Genomic DNA, 15770 nt, shown 5'->3' with positions numbered 1-15770 from the left:
TAACGACCAACGTTTCGCGTGCGAAACTTCCCACGAAAAGCCGTAAGAAAGTCTATGGAACACGAAGACGCTCGCTACAGAGACCTCGTTGAGGAAGTTACTCGTTCCAGGGCTAGTTGATCGTCGAATCGTTGAATTTAATTATCAAACTATCGCTGGACCGGTTTTCATTTCCATCCGCTCGACGTTCATAACTAAATTGCGATTAGGATCGCTACAAATCGTTGAATATGTTTCCGAGCCCGTCACAAAAAGGAAGAGAGAGAAGAGAAGAAGATTGGTTGTCTACAATTAAATCGCGGGACAAAACGAGACGGCAAAACAATGACGAAATAAATCCGGCGTCCGGCGAAGGGATTAAGCGACGCAAAAGTTCGGCTAGACGAGGAGGGGTTTCGCGAAAGTTGCGTTTCTCTTGCAGCAAAACTTTCGAATACTTCCTCTAGATTTGTGTTCTTCGCCTTCCTGTTCGTCCTTTCTTTTTCTTTATTTTAGTGCTCCACTTGAAACGAAAAAGGTAATAGAGAAAGTAGATGGTTAAATGGCTTCTCGTCTCGGATATAGAAAACGGTGTATAGAACTTTTTTAGAAGGTACCTTCTGTTCTGCTCGTACCTTCGTCATTATGAATGTGAGTATTAGTGAGTATTAATTATGGACATTTCAAGATTAGGTGCGAAAAAAGGACGCAGAGGTCATTTTATATTATCGGGTCGCATTTAATTATTTCACGTGGTTAAATATTATAGTTTACCTAACTTTACAAAAATATATATGTATGTACGTATGTACGAATAAATAGAAATACAAAATTTATTAACATGTATCAAAATTGTATAATCCAAATTGAAATAGACAAATGTAGAGTTTTTTTTTTAATTAACGTCAATGTTCGGATTGATAGCTAGTTTAGTACACAGATATTATTCTTATTATATTGCCTAATATATATTATCTATCTGTGTTTGTATATAAATTGCCTTGCAATATCAGCTTTCCATTAAGATCAATAATAGTTGAGAAATGAAAATTTTCGAAATATAGTTGAAACGCTATTCAAATAAATAAATTTGAAACAATTACATTCGTGGCTCGTAATCACTACCGGTGACTTCACAAGTGTTGTAATACATGGAAACTACTGAGATTACGTTCTCGATCTATCAACGGAAGCATAAGACGTTGAAAGTGTTCCGGAAGACGTAATACGGACGACCTCATTTTTATTCCCACCGCGCCAGCTCGGACCGTGAAACTTCTTCCACTGGTGCTTTTAATAAACGTAATAGAGTGTAAAGCTTAGAGATAAGGCATGCCTTTAACCGTGCACCAGATCCTCCACTCCACATCATCCACGCTCCATTCCACCCTCCTGATCTAAGGCTGCTTGAAAATTCGCCTTAAGGAGCGCGCAACTACGCCTAATCTCGTAACGTTTCCGTGTACTTCTGTGAAATACAAACTCGTACTAGTAACATATTTAGCGAATTGTCATCAAGATGAAATTTTAGTAAACAGTCGTGAACGCGTTCACTTGAGATTTTATCATATTATACTCAATCTGTTTCTTCGACCAATCGCGGAGGGACGCGATCGCGAGAAAGCACGTCAACGGGAGTCGTAAATTCCCGTTACGATTAGACAATCAACGCCACGAACTGATCGATCCCTTGATTTCTGTTACGATAATAGGGGTGGTTCAATCGAGGTTACACTGAATTAACAGGTATAAATTAATGTTTATTCCAACAACTTTGTAAAGAAGACAATTACACTGATGCGTACGTATAAGTTAAGTAAGTGATTGATTTAAGGATAGAAACCCGGTAACGACATATTCACTATTCTAACGATGAAGAATAAGTAACTTAAAGTGACGATGCTGTGTCGGAGGAAAGCTAACGATGGGTGTATCTAACGCAAGGGACCACCGGATTTGTTAGGAAAGCGAGGGCAGTAGACATTGCTCCTGATTGGATAAAAGAAAGTCGGTGGACTAGGAAGGGTCTTAGCCGCCCTCGATAGAAAGTTGCTAATGTGAAGTATCGTACGTGAGAAAAATTAACTTTCCGGTGCCTTCCGGTAGCAAACAATAAGCTTTAGAAACGATTCAGTAAAGAGATGTTTGTTCGGTCTGAAGGACCTTAGCTAGAAAATTCCTGAGATTTACGATAAGTCCTTAAGACTATTGAGGGTACGCAGTAAGGATGAGCGGACATCTGGTTCCCATCTTGTCCGCGGTGTGTGGTCTGGTCTAGGTAGAGTATCGCACTAACACTGACGTAACACTATCTTTTATCAAATATTACGGATGGATTATTATTAAATTTGTAAATCAATGAGACTATGGAAGTACATGAATATTAATATCTACGACACATGGGTATAACGTTAAATGGAATACACGACATCAATATATATCTGTCAACGTATAATCATTTGATATAATTCGATGAAAGTTTCTATGAATTGTGGTGAGAATATGTAGCGCAAGCACAGAATCTCCGTCAGAATTTACAGGTAAAATGAATATCAATACTATTTACTAACAAATCGGTATTAAATATTATTTAGTAAATAGCAATTAAAGTAAATGTTATTCGAAATTAATTTCAAACGAAGAAAAGAATATACTGTTTTAATCACTCTTACTATACTAGTTTGATCGCAGCTTTAATCACTTTTATGGTAAAACCGGAATACTTCGCGTGCCCGTATAAAATTTCATAGTCAGATAAACTTTAAACATTAAACGATACTCTCTTATCCCGGCGGGGCAGAAAGTAAGACGTAATCAAAGGAACGAGAGAGACAAAAATCCGGCAGCGTCGTCAGCTTATATTTCTTATCGCGAAACTAGGAAAAACAAAATAAATATTCAACAGGCTAGCGGGAAGCAGTTAGTTCGAATACAGCGTGCAGCTTCGGCAAAAGTTAAATAAGTGGTGGTCGGAAGTTAGTTACGGGAAACAAGCGGGCGCAATGCAAATCCATTTTCACGCTTATCGAGAGCCTCGTTAATTTCCGTGCGACCAGCGCCCGCCGCCGAATTTGATTATTTTTGATTTTCATACACCTCTATCCCTCTCCCCTCTCTCCCTCTCTCTGTTCAATTTTATTTTACAGCGAGGTCGATGTTGAAATAAGCACCAGCGCGGAAATGAAGCGCAGCCGAAACAGGATGGAATTAAACGTGACACGAGGTCGCCAACTTCCGTTTTTCTATCAAGCAGCGCCGGAAAATAATATCCGGCACATCCTGTTGCTCGTCTTCCGTTCGTCTCGTATAAATTTCGTATTACGCCCTCCTGGTACGCCGACCAGCTCGGAATGGCGCGGGGAATCCGATTGAATTTGCCGACTAATCCAGATTATACTTTAACATCAACCATCACTGACGTAACGAGATTTACGTTTAATTTCGCTCAATCCGTAGCGCGACGAGAATCGTGTTTGAACGAGACGAATTGACCAATTCGAAGGAATAATTGTTACGGCAGCCTTTCATTCCACGAAGAAAAATACAGTACTTTGTTATGTAGGTCAGTGCTATTATTTTACTTGTTTGATTCAGATTGCGAAAGAAAGTAATTGTAATTTAAATCGTAGGATAAAAGCGCTATTATTGTAGGAAATACTTGTGATTCTGTGTTTCATTCTCGTACAAGAGTAGCGTAACTTATGTGCGTAACAGTGCGACTGTTATTCGAAGTAAATATTTTCTATAAATTATTATTTATATATAATGATACCTGTGACATTTTTTCACGGAACACTAGTCTCTGATCGTAACGAAGATGTAGCGTATCTAATTTATATTTTACAAACGTTTACGCATTCGTAAGAAATTTTAATCTTAGATACTAATACGAAGCATCGAATCATCGTATAAGACCATATAAAACAAAAGAATTCCATGTACATTTTTCAATCCTATTAGTTGGAATGTACACAGAGAAGAAATTGGAATGCCAGAGATCTCGAAGAAGTTGAATTCGGACCACTTAGTTATCGAATTCCCTGGATATTTACCTAATTTTTCCACCGGCGGTCCGCGGAAATATTTTCCGACCAGTGTCAATAATGGTTCGCAGAGTAAAGAGGGGGTGAGTAACGAAATCAGCCGCGCGAACGAGTTCCCCTCCCTCTTTCGCCATCCTCGAATTTTCCATTTGCGGAAATAACTGATTTACCGACGAATCGATTTAATTGTGTTCGGGCGAGTAAATCATCGATCGTTCTGTGATCTTTCTAATTTTCCTTCAATTCCTCCTTTTTCCCTTCAAGTCCTAGAAAAAAATTCGCAGGACGCGTGACTACGTAAAAACATTAATGCAATCGTCTATATATATTTGCAGACACGTACTGTTCGATTTATTTAATTATGCGATCGAAAATGCATTGACAGAATACGAAAAATTGTTCTTATGTTCCGTATCATAAATGGAATTATCCTTCGGATCGATCCTGCTATGGCCGTATTCTACTCGTTCTTTTCTTATCTTAGTAAACAAAATGAGTTTTAATGTTCCATGAAAAACTTAAGTGTAAACTGTACCGATAAAGCGCATATATTGATGACGATGCTATCACGCTTTTCTGAAATTTAAAAACTTTTTTGACGGTAGATATATACGGCATAAGATTGTAACAAAAAAATTCCACGTACTTGCAATGATTCTTCTAAATTTTCCTCAAACTTACAAGAATTTGCTTAACTAAATAACGTAAAGAGCGTTACACGGTCAGTGTTCCATATCTATCGGTGAAAATTAGGCTTGATCGTATCCATTTTTTACTTTGACTAATTCACTGCTGCGTGGAAATGGAAACGAAGCAAAACGGTGTCGTATTTTGCGAAAACAGCCTCAAGTAACAATGCAGCCGGGCCGGCAGAGTGGCGGATGCACGTTGAAGGGTCATTTGCAAATGGCTACAAGTTTCCATGCGAGAGAAATCCAGTTCTATTTCACTTGCGAGACAACAACTGTAGCCACAAGATAACATGCAGCGGATTAAGTTCTAAACCAGTAGTAATCGCGTATCGACGCTTAAAAGCTGTTAAAACGCGAGTGTCGCGGACAAGTTTCCTCCACTGTTTACCATCCAGAGGAATAAATCCGTCCTAGGGAATTAATTAGCGCGGTTTCAGTTGAAATGCAATAGCTACTACGAAGTAACTGCCAAAGGAGGTGAAAACCACCCACGAGATGGTCCACAAGACAATTAACGAATTTGTGAACCTGTGTATTTGAAATTTACACAATCGTAACTTTGGACTATTTTATCACCTATTCTATTGTAGTATCGTAACTACTATAATAATAAGTTTATTAATAATAAATGGATTAAACAGAAAACGATGGTTATTTAACATGAGCTAATCGTAACAACGTATTATAATTAATTAACAATTCTCGTCAATACAGATTCAACTCTCTCTCAACAACGCTAACAGCACTATCTCGACAACGCAATCCGCACTCTCTAGCTTCTCAACTCATACTGCTGTTAATTCATGTCTCTTCCCTTTCTCTTTTGTCTTATATCTCTTGTTTAAGCCCCATCATGCACACGCTCAGCAATCGCTTGTTTATAATTCGCACGACACCCCCTTAGGCCCCTCGTCCACGATACTACACTATCTTCCTATTTATGTAGGTTCTACTGGATATCAGAACAGAAAGAATTTGGTATCAAAGCGATGGTCATAATCGTTTATTCGTTTTCTTGTGATGATACGATCATTATACAACACTCGATACTAAATTTTAAACATTGAAAACTATTTAACTTCATATTAAACGTTTTTCTTCTGCTGCATTAGACGTAAAAAAGTTTACACGTAATTACGAATTTTTTTATAGAAGGGAAAGTTCGCCTGTTTACGTGTAACGCAATTTAACAATTACGTTGTATATGATAATTGACTTGTTATTAATTATAATTTAAGATGTAAAATATATCACGCTTGATAATTCAATCTATTAGCTCTCGTATTATCCTGTTAAACGTACTCCTGTAAAGAAACTATCGGAGAGAAAACTGCACAATAAGAATTTTAACGAGATTTCAGGAATTCTAAATTAAATCTAAGAGATAATGGCGAAGTCAGGAGATCGTTTAAAATACTTGATTACTTTTCTATTTCCTTATCATTTCGTATCCTCCAGAGACAAGTTTCCAGAGTAACTTTCTGCTTTAAGAGTTCCTCATGGGAGTCGAAACTCTTTACGATGTAGCACAAAGTGTGAAGCAGATAGAAAAAAAAGTCGAGGAAGCGAACCATTAGACGAAGAAATGCTAATTCGGGCAATAGGTAAACAGATTCCGTGGAAAACTTTCAGCCTCGATTTAGTTATACGCTAGTGGAACGATGATCCAGGTACTTCCTTATTCTATGCTAAGTTACGGTTGGCTTCCACGGAAACCATTATTAAGGGTAACCAATTCCTCTTGGTCTCGTTCTATTGAAACTCCAGCAAGGATGAATCGAAAGCGGGCAAACCGATAAAGCAGCAAACCATGTCGTATGGCGGTTGTGGAAGGATCACGCCATTGGATTATCGGGTCCGTCTGTTGGAACGAACACACAGACAGCTGGAATAGCCACGATTAAAATATCGACATTTTTAAGATGCTTTCCGCCTTTGATTTCTCTTGTTAATCGAGTTAATCATTTGAGTCCGCCAAACTTGAATAATTCAACCTTGAATTTTTCACAGAATAGTCAGACTAATTGTATATTATGAAACATTATTAGTCTCTAATATAATAACGAAAAAATGAAAAAATGTCTTGTAGTTTAGGTCCAGAAAAAAAGTAACATGAAAAACGAACGTACAGAAAGCTGAAATAATTATATTTAAGATATCAACATTTTTGGAGTTGCTTATTGTCTTTTGAGAAAATAGGAAGACTTTTGATTCCTCTCGGTAATCGAGTCAATTACGTTAATTGTATGATAAGATATGATTGTTTGAGTTAGATAAGCTTCGATAATTCAATCTTCAACTTGCAGAGGTCAACTAAATTTGTATGTTATGAGATACTATTAGTCTTTAACGTAACAAAGAAAGAATGCAAAAATATCGTGATCGTTAGGTACTCTAGATCCAACAAGAAAAAATACAACAAGAAAATTAGATAACTCTATCTATTACTCGTGGGTCAATGCAAATGTTGCTAGAGTTTACAGTGGCATACGAGTACAATAGCACCACAGGTGGCCTAACATCATGTTTATCTACGTTATGACTCCGTAATTAGATGCTTGGTGGCCTCTATATGCCGCTAGTTATGGTTAGACGTTCTTGACAGTAACAGGTCTCAGATGGTTAAGTTGTTAATAAGCAGAACCAGCAAATACTGAAATATTGATCTGAATTCAACGAACGTATGATTGAAGGCCAAACTAATGATATAAGAACTCTCCAAAGTTCGCACATCTGCTAAGTAGAGCAGCCCGGTCGTAGTCAGGCGGTAAGCCAGTGAAATATGCATATGTATTCAGACAAGCGCAAAATAGAAGCCTGCAAGTAGAATATGTAATTCATTGTCGGTATTCAAGCAGCTGTCAAGGAAAATGGTTCGATTATGATCAAACTTCGCGTGATTAATTCGTGACCTAATTACGTAATTACTGTGATTTGAAACTATACATATATAAACTATTTCACCTGATAGATAGTTCCTTTTGCTCTCAAATATTCTACCATTAATTGGCATTAAATATTAGCATAGTCTCGACGTAAATCGTTTCACGAAAGTGTTTTATCATAGAAATCTATCGTGTATGTAAACTAATCTGATAAAAGTACAATATAATTGCTGTAGACATACACTCAATAAAGAGATACATATAGTAAACATTAAAGAACGTCTTTTTGAAAATGTTTACAATATTTCTCTAAAATAAAAAACTAGCGAATAAAACTTACAATTTAACGTCCGATAACATGGTAGTATTGATAAGTGACATTCAAAAGGGCAAAAATAAAAAGTGTTCAAAAATGTCGAGATTTAAATTTCTTCCGATATCCAATATCTGTTGCGATATTTCCGTAGAAACATCGGCGATATTTTTCTAAAATTACTCGCAACCTCACAATTCTACATACATATCCAATATTTCGTTCAATCGTCATCGTTGCAACAAGCGATTATCCATTCTACGGGTCGATTTCTACGGCAAATATATCTACTTTACATATTTCATATTCTCGTACGCCATCGGTTCGCGATATATTTGCCGTTATCCGTGGTTACTTCGACAGCAGACAAATTTCTCCCTCGCGAGGATTCGAGCGTAATCCCCCGTGCGTCGAAGACAATTGCGCGCCACGCGGATGCAAGCTCGCGGAAGCGTGACGCATTAATCGTGCTGGAACAGAAACAGTGGCGTGGTGAATTAATTTAACGCCGCGCATACGATTCCTACATTAGTTACACGCAGTTACGTACAATATCTGTTGGCACGGTCCTGATTACGTGACACGAATGCACCACGCGTTTAATGCATCCGCGTGCCCAGTTATTGCGATCCACGGGACTATTACTATAATTGCACTCGTTGCAAATCCCCGATGCGATCTTTCCGACGATCGCAACGCTTTCGTATTACGTGATCACTCGCTTGTTTATCTTGCAGCAATGCGAATATAAGAAAAGCAAATTCTTTCTTGTAAATTTATCTGAACATAATAAAAAAGTATCTCGTCGCGTTATAGCGGATAACAAGAATGGTTAATAAGATCGAAAACGTAGAATGGAAAGATAAAAAGATTGGAAGGGAACGTTGAAACTGAAACGTTTAAATGCAAGGAAATATCGTTTCCGATTATTCATAGGGGGGGGAAAAGTTGAGTGGCTCGTTATCGAATTACGGTAACAGCTCGAAACTGTTCGTAAAGCAGTTATATTCGAAGCATAGGAATCCCCGATGCGATTGCGGATGGTATTACTGTGATGACTGAATGAATTCTCGTTGGAATTATCCCGATGGATTACGTTACCTCGTAACGGGACCGTTTTTAATATGTAACGAAGAACGTTCGTGCAACGAAGCAAACGAAAATTTTCGCGATTTATATATTCCAACGATAAATTCGATCGTGAATTATTATCACGGAAGTTTTCATACAAAACTATGTAACGAGAACGTTAAGGTGCATTTCTGTAATTTCATACAGATTAATCCGGCATTCATACAACTGGAAATGGAAAAAATTTTCTTGTGAAGAGCGGAAGAAACGAGATCGTGGAACGAATAAGATGAAACGAACGAGAGTCGAGATCGAGAGATTCTTCGGATTGCTTCCTCTTTCTTTCGAACTCTACTCTCGAGTTACCGCTACGAGCAAAGAATTTATTCCACCGATTACTCCGCCTTCCTCCAACCACTTTTGATTGTACTCTTGTAGAAGAAAAAAGAACAATCCCGACGACGATGTACAATATCTTCTGCAATTTCGGCTTATCTTCGTAGATAAACTTTGTCATTACCTAGAGTAGTACGCTTCAGCCGAATGATTTTAATTAGGCTCGCTCAATTATCTCAGCATTAAAGGAGCTTTCGGCAAGGACGAACGACGCCGTACTTCGGCAAACGTCGTTAACAAAGCATTTCAAATAAAAATCGTATAACTGTCGCGGGAATGTTGGATCGCAAATAGATTTTTTTTTGATTCGTTAAATCTTAAATGAAATACTAATTATTGTATAATTTAGTTGTATATGCGTTTTTTAAAGGTACGTATTCTAGCACATGTATAATCTCTTCCTTTAGTAATTTTACGTTTGAAGGGTTAGAGAAAGACGAGGAATGTCCGCTGTTCGTGATTTTCCGATTCAAAATACATTTTTTTTTATGAGAACTGGGGCTGTAAAACTGTCAAATTACAACGATTACAACGTTCAAAGTGTCTCCATAAAATAGCATTAGAAATTTGGCGTACCGTTTAAAAAATTATCTGATTCTACGAAAATTCACCAATATATACATGTAAACATTATCATAATTTTTTTATCATAATACTGCTAAATATGTCAATAATTTTCAATTAAATTAGGCTTCGTATTTATATATATGTAATAACAATTTTGCTATTAGCGTATCAGTCCAAATACAAATTTTTTATCGCAATAGAACTCGAAATCCTAGCAGGAAGTTAACGTATTTCTGTTTTATTATAAAAATTACGGGCTAAATAAACAAATACAAAAAAGTAAATGCTATCATTTCTATTATAATATTATATGCGTATATAGGAAGAGATATAAGAATATAAAGATAGAAAGATATTTTTGTACATCATTTTCTGCACGAGCAGTCTGAACAGCAAAAAATCGGATTCCTACGGCTCCATTTCATACAATTCAGCTGCGTAAAAAAAAAAGGAAATCGCGAAAATGAAGAAAAGAGAGATAGAAAAATTCAAAGAGGAAAAGAGTGTACAGTGGACGGTGTATTGTGAACACTCAAGCTGGTATAAAATGCCCCGAAATTACTCGTCCGCAAATCCGCTGGAGTAAATTAAAAATTTCCCACTCGAATCTGTCGGTTGTGCCCACCTTTGAACAATGTCTCTCTCTCCGTTTAATTCCGATCGAATAAAACCCGGCTTAAATTGAAAACATCAACCCGGTAGAGTCATCTTTCGATAATATAATAATATCTCTAATAATATAGATTTATGATCAAATTATAAAATTATGAATTCAATGCCATACGAATTATCTTGAAATGAATTATTTCTATGAAATTATTCATGTTCATCGACAGAGTAAATTGATCTTTAATCTATAAGATTCTAGTTTTCTCTCTTTTCTCTCCTCGCATTTATTTTCCATTTCTGCGTGGTCTTTTAACCTTTACTGCCAGTAATAAAAAAAACATATTTATCGCCTAATTTACCACGTTCGTAAAAATTCCCTGTTAATTGTAATCGTGAAAGGAGGTTCTGTCATGAAACGACAACGGTCTTCCATAGAAAATTCGATATTTTAAAATCACACTGAAAATAAGGAGAAAAATTTCCAAAATATTCTGACACGTTAATCTGATCGAAATAAACGAAGCGAGCCTTTTACGTTTGAATTTTTCTTTCAACTTTTCCGATTTCTGCTCGTGCTGATAATCATTTCACTCGAGATACTGAAGTAGCCCGTATATTGTCTGCGAGATAATTAGTCCCACGTGCTTGCTTAACGAAGTATCGCGTTCCGTTTCAGCTGTAATTATCATGGAAAGGTAGCGAGGTCGTCTGGTGCAAGGCTCTGGCTCGAACGTCTCATAATTTATATGTTTACATGGAAGAAAGTGAGACAGCGGTGCAAGAGAAAGGGCGGTGACTCAATTATGAAGATGGTCGCGCTCTCCGCGGCTTCCTGACAGTTAATTATTCAGAAATTGGCGACGTGCCACGCGTCTCAACCTTCCGCTACATCGGCCTTCCGTCTACGTTCACCGAAAGTTGAAGGAATTCTCGAAAAGCAATTCGGTTCAATGAAATCGAATCCGGTCGGGCATCTCGTGAACTTCTCCTATTAATTACTTTACGCCACCACCTCTTGCAGCAATTAATTAAAATTATGGGAAAAGTTTCGAAACACCTGTTACGTGTTTAGAATTATTTCTTCGCTGTTCAACCGACTCCCGACTAATGAAATTCTTCGAGAACAACGAGCGTTTCCTCTCTCGGTACAAGTATCGATATCGTTATCAGGATTAATTTGTCTGAATACTCTTTAAAGATTGGGTTTACTATCAGGATTAATTTTTTTCAATACACCATGGAATATTAAAATGAATTAATATTAAATATTCGTGTATTATACGTATTGTATGTATCATAATACATGTATTCTCAAAATTGTTCTTCATCCAGGATCACATGCGACGAAACTACGATATTATAAATGGCTTCTGAACGTAACAAAAGATTTGTGATGTTTAACATATTACAAAGAGTAAGGCAAACAAACGTTTGATTTGTCTAGTTTCTGTACCGTTTTATAGGACAAAGCATGCAACGTGTTTCATAAAGGATTCTTCATAAAAATATAATATGAAAGGAGCGTAATAAAAATTTCACGTACAAGGTTTGGTCTTCGTGGAATATTGGTTTTAAAAATTCGCAAGTGGCTATCATTTTCGCATAGAGCACGCAACAAGTTTTGACGAGCGATCGATCGTTTGAAAATATCATCAAACTAAAGAGTTAGAGAGACTTTTATTAGAATTATTTAAAATTTATAATAAATCCTTGAAGCAGAGAATATTTGAAAAATTGCATTTTATTTTCTCATAAGAATAAAAGAACTTCACAAGCGATCGTAACTATGATTCTCAGTTGCAAAATACGTCAATTTCACAAATTTATATTTCACTAAGAAAGGGAGAGACGTGCGAAAAAACAGGTCATCCTTCGTCTCCTCAGAGTAAAGATTTTCAAGGAATACTCCGTTTATTACGGGTAGCGCCCTGTTATATTTTTGTGCGGCGTTGCACAGCCACGACGGATCCAATCTTAACTCTAAATTACACCTTAATGGCCGAGCATCCGTCCGGACAGGTCCTCGGGACGTTCCTCTAATTTGAGCAGATTATTAAAATCGCATCGTCGTGATCCTCGAAATGAAGGATCACCCCGGCAGGCAAGCGACGATGGAACTTTTCTCGTAAAATAAATCAGCCGGTCCCATCGTGGTAATTCGGCGCAGCCGCCTCTGCCTTACCAGTAATATTGGATGTTTTCTTAATGGTGAAACTTCCACGGGAACCGACTCCTGTTCATCCTCATGAACTCACTGATAAATCAGTACACTGCTTACCCCTTCGATGCGCGTCGACGATCCTCTTTTTATTCGATTTCAATCCAATTACACGTTTTACCATCTTATTTAGTTTTATTCAGGTAAACATATTTTTAAGGTCCAAAAAATTAAAAACATGGAAGCGTTTGAAATTCTTAAGATATCGATAGCTTCGTTACAAACTTTTATTTTGCAAAGTATAATTCTGGATTATAGACAGACTTGAAAATTATTTGGCACTGAATAGTAGAAAATTTAGAAATATCCGAAGATAAATGTAAAATTTTCTATTGGAATTCTAAAATATCGATAATTTTGTTCTAAATTTCTATCTTGTAGAATATAGTCCTGCCATCAATCATTTGTTCAATCGATATTTGAAATAAAATTTTAGTGAGGAATGAAATGACCAACGTTTAATTTGTAATGTAACAAATTGGCGTGATTAAATATTTTGGCTTAATTAAAACTGGATATCTTTAATTCAACTAAAGCAAGTTAAAACATTTCCCCTGATTAACGTCGTTTCTTTACGAATTCTGTTTACGAATCACGTGTCTGAACGTTAAAACTAACACACGTTTTCGTCCGCGTTTGTTCCAGACACTGCACAAGCGACTACATTGCCGTATACTCGGGTTCAACAACGTCGAGTCCCCTTCTCAAGATGCTCTGTTTCAAGAATAAAACGTCGTTGACGTACAGTGGCCGGAAACTGCTGGTCGAGTTCAGGTAAGAAAGAAAAAAAAAACCCGTACAGCATCTTTGAAAGCTTTGACTTAACATAGAATCAAATTCAAACGATCAAATTCAATCTCGATTCTTTTTCGAATTTTAACAAAAAATACCAGATAGTAAATAAGAAACGTCATGTTTCGCAGATCGGGTCCGGAAGTACCGCCATTCGATTATAACGGCTTTGTCGCCACTCTTCATTTCATTGAAATCACCACGGAAGCTCCTACCACGGTTATCATGGATAGCACAGATAGAAGCTGTAAGTATTCAGAGCAAGAATACTAGGAATTTAAACTTAATAAAGTATAGTGGAAATGATTAAAAAAGAAAGCAGCTGTTAGAAGACAAAATGAAATGGCCATAGAATAAAACATATTCTAGAACTAATTCTATACATTTTTACATATCGCTGAATCACTTTCTCTAATTTTAATATTTTTCCTCAATTATACTGCAAACAACATATCTCGTAATCTAATCTAAATAAAAATTCGAACGTATTAAAATAAATATCTCGTATCTTCCATGATCATACCATGTCATTTATTATCACATAATTTGGTATAGGAAAAGATGACGATCCAACGAACGATTAAAACTGATTTAACAAGCGTCAGGGTAAAAAATGGCGCCGACGAAGCGGTTCGTTCATTAGATCCTCCGTTCCGCAGGAATTCTGAATCGTTCTAAAAAATCGGTAGCTATTCCTACCCAGAGATAATTAATTCCAATACCCGATTTTATTTGATCAGATTATAACCTATTGAAATTAGGTCGTACCTATTTGAACGGCGATTTTAACGACTCTCCGAATATCTGCATATTTCATCGATGTTCCTGTCTATGATTCCGCGTGTAACGTTAATTCGATTTTAATTCCAGTGGATATGAGCAAGTCGTTTAACGGTGCAGGATATAATACGCGCTATAACAATCGAGACCTTCAGGATCATCGAAAAGATCAGGGCTCGGTATCAAACAGCTGCAATCTGGAGGTGAATGGTGAGAAAGTCAGAGCTGGCCACCACGATACCAGAGGCAAACTGAAGTCCACCACTTGCAGACTCGTGCTTCATGGGCGTGCTTATGACACTGGACACGTCTCTTTATCCAGTTTTAATCTCAGGTAACGTGGAGACCTCGTGGCTTTTAACTTTTTATGTGGCCTTGTATTTATGTGAAATGCCTGCGAGTGGTGATTTATGTATTTAAAACAATTTATATAAAATACGTGATCAGATTATTTCACAGAATTGTTTGACACGTTGAAGTATTTTTTTTAATTATTTTCGTTGATGGAAATATTGATTTTGTTGAAATCCACCGATACGTTGAATTATTAATAAATAGGACGTGTAGCTACAATTTTTTTTTTTTTTTTTTTTTTTATTGCTTCCAACTGTATGGTATGAAAGAAGAATGAATAATTTGTTGCATAATTGCAACTCTTTATCCGATCATTCCGCTGACAGATAAACGATTTCCGTTAAATCTACAAATGAAATGATTAAATTTATCAAAGGAATGCCTATGCGTTACAATTAATTTTCGTATTAATACAAACAATATTATTGGGGCAGCTCGAAGGGACTAGGATTTTATTCAGCCGATACAGATTTGTCAGTGTCTAATTAATAACATGTCCCAAACATATTTATATTATTATTATCAATTATTATCGCTGCCCATTTACATGAAATTTAATCAACGTTCGCTTAAGCTACTACTTGTTCGCTACCAACCGATCGATCACAATAGGATTTTCATTTTCATGTAAACTTCGTACAAACTTAAAAAAGAGAGAAACGAGCCAAAAAGAGAGAAATAAAAGATTGAAATTATTCACGCTCAATGTTGGTGGAATATAGTTTGAATATAATGAACGATTTTTACAGATGTAAAATCATTACGTTACAAATGTTTATGTGAATTCACACTTTTATGCGCGTAACCAAAAGAGAGAAATCTAAAGTATATTCTGCTTGTCATATTTTCTATACATTTCCGCACTTTTAAATTACCTATAGAAATCAGAATATTTGAATTAGTGTATTAGAAAGATCATATTACTTCTCAAACAAACTGTATATTTTGGAAAACTCATATTATGAAAAAATCAACACTGATCAAACAACCATTCCAAGATTCACCGTACTCGGTTCTTATTTCGTTTTCGTTTTCTCCCAGTTTCATCCGAGCGTGTTTCCGCTTCAAAGA

At 36.5% G+C, this 15770-nt stretch overlaps 1 protein-coding gene across 10 annotated transcripts in view; it reads left to right on the top strand.

The window, feature by feature from the left end:
* The window catches only part of LOC100748080, a 277175-nt gene that overhangs the window by 221019 nt on the left and 40386 nt on the right, over window positions 1-15770 (top strand). For all 10 annotated transcript variants that reach the window (XM_033324960.1, XM_033324957.1, XM_033324959.1 and 7 more), the window contains exons 8-10: window positions 13419-13547; window positions 13697-13812; window positions 14436-14679. In XM_033324960.1, coding sequence (XP_033180851.1) covers window positions 13419-13547; window positions 13697-13812; window positions 14436-14679 — 489 coding nt within the window. The remainder of the gene's footprint in view (window positions 1-13418; window positions 13548-13696; window positions 13813-14435; window positions 14680-15770) is intronic.

Source organism: Bombus impatiens, unplaced genomic scaffold (assembly GCF_000188095.3).
Source record: "Bombus impatiens unplaced genomic scaffold, BIMP_2.2 scf_0089, whole genome shotgun sequence".
NCBI classification, from domain to species: domain Eukaryota; kingdom Metazoa; phylum Arthropoda; class Insecta; order Hymenoptera; family Apidae; genus Bombus; species Bombus impatiens.
The sequence above is the reverse complement of the archived record's forward strand: the minus strand, read 5'-3'. Positions and strand labels throughout refer to the sequence as shown.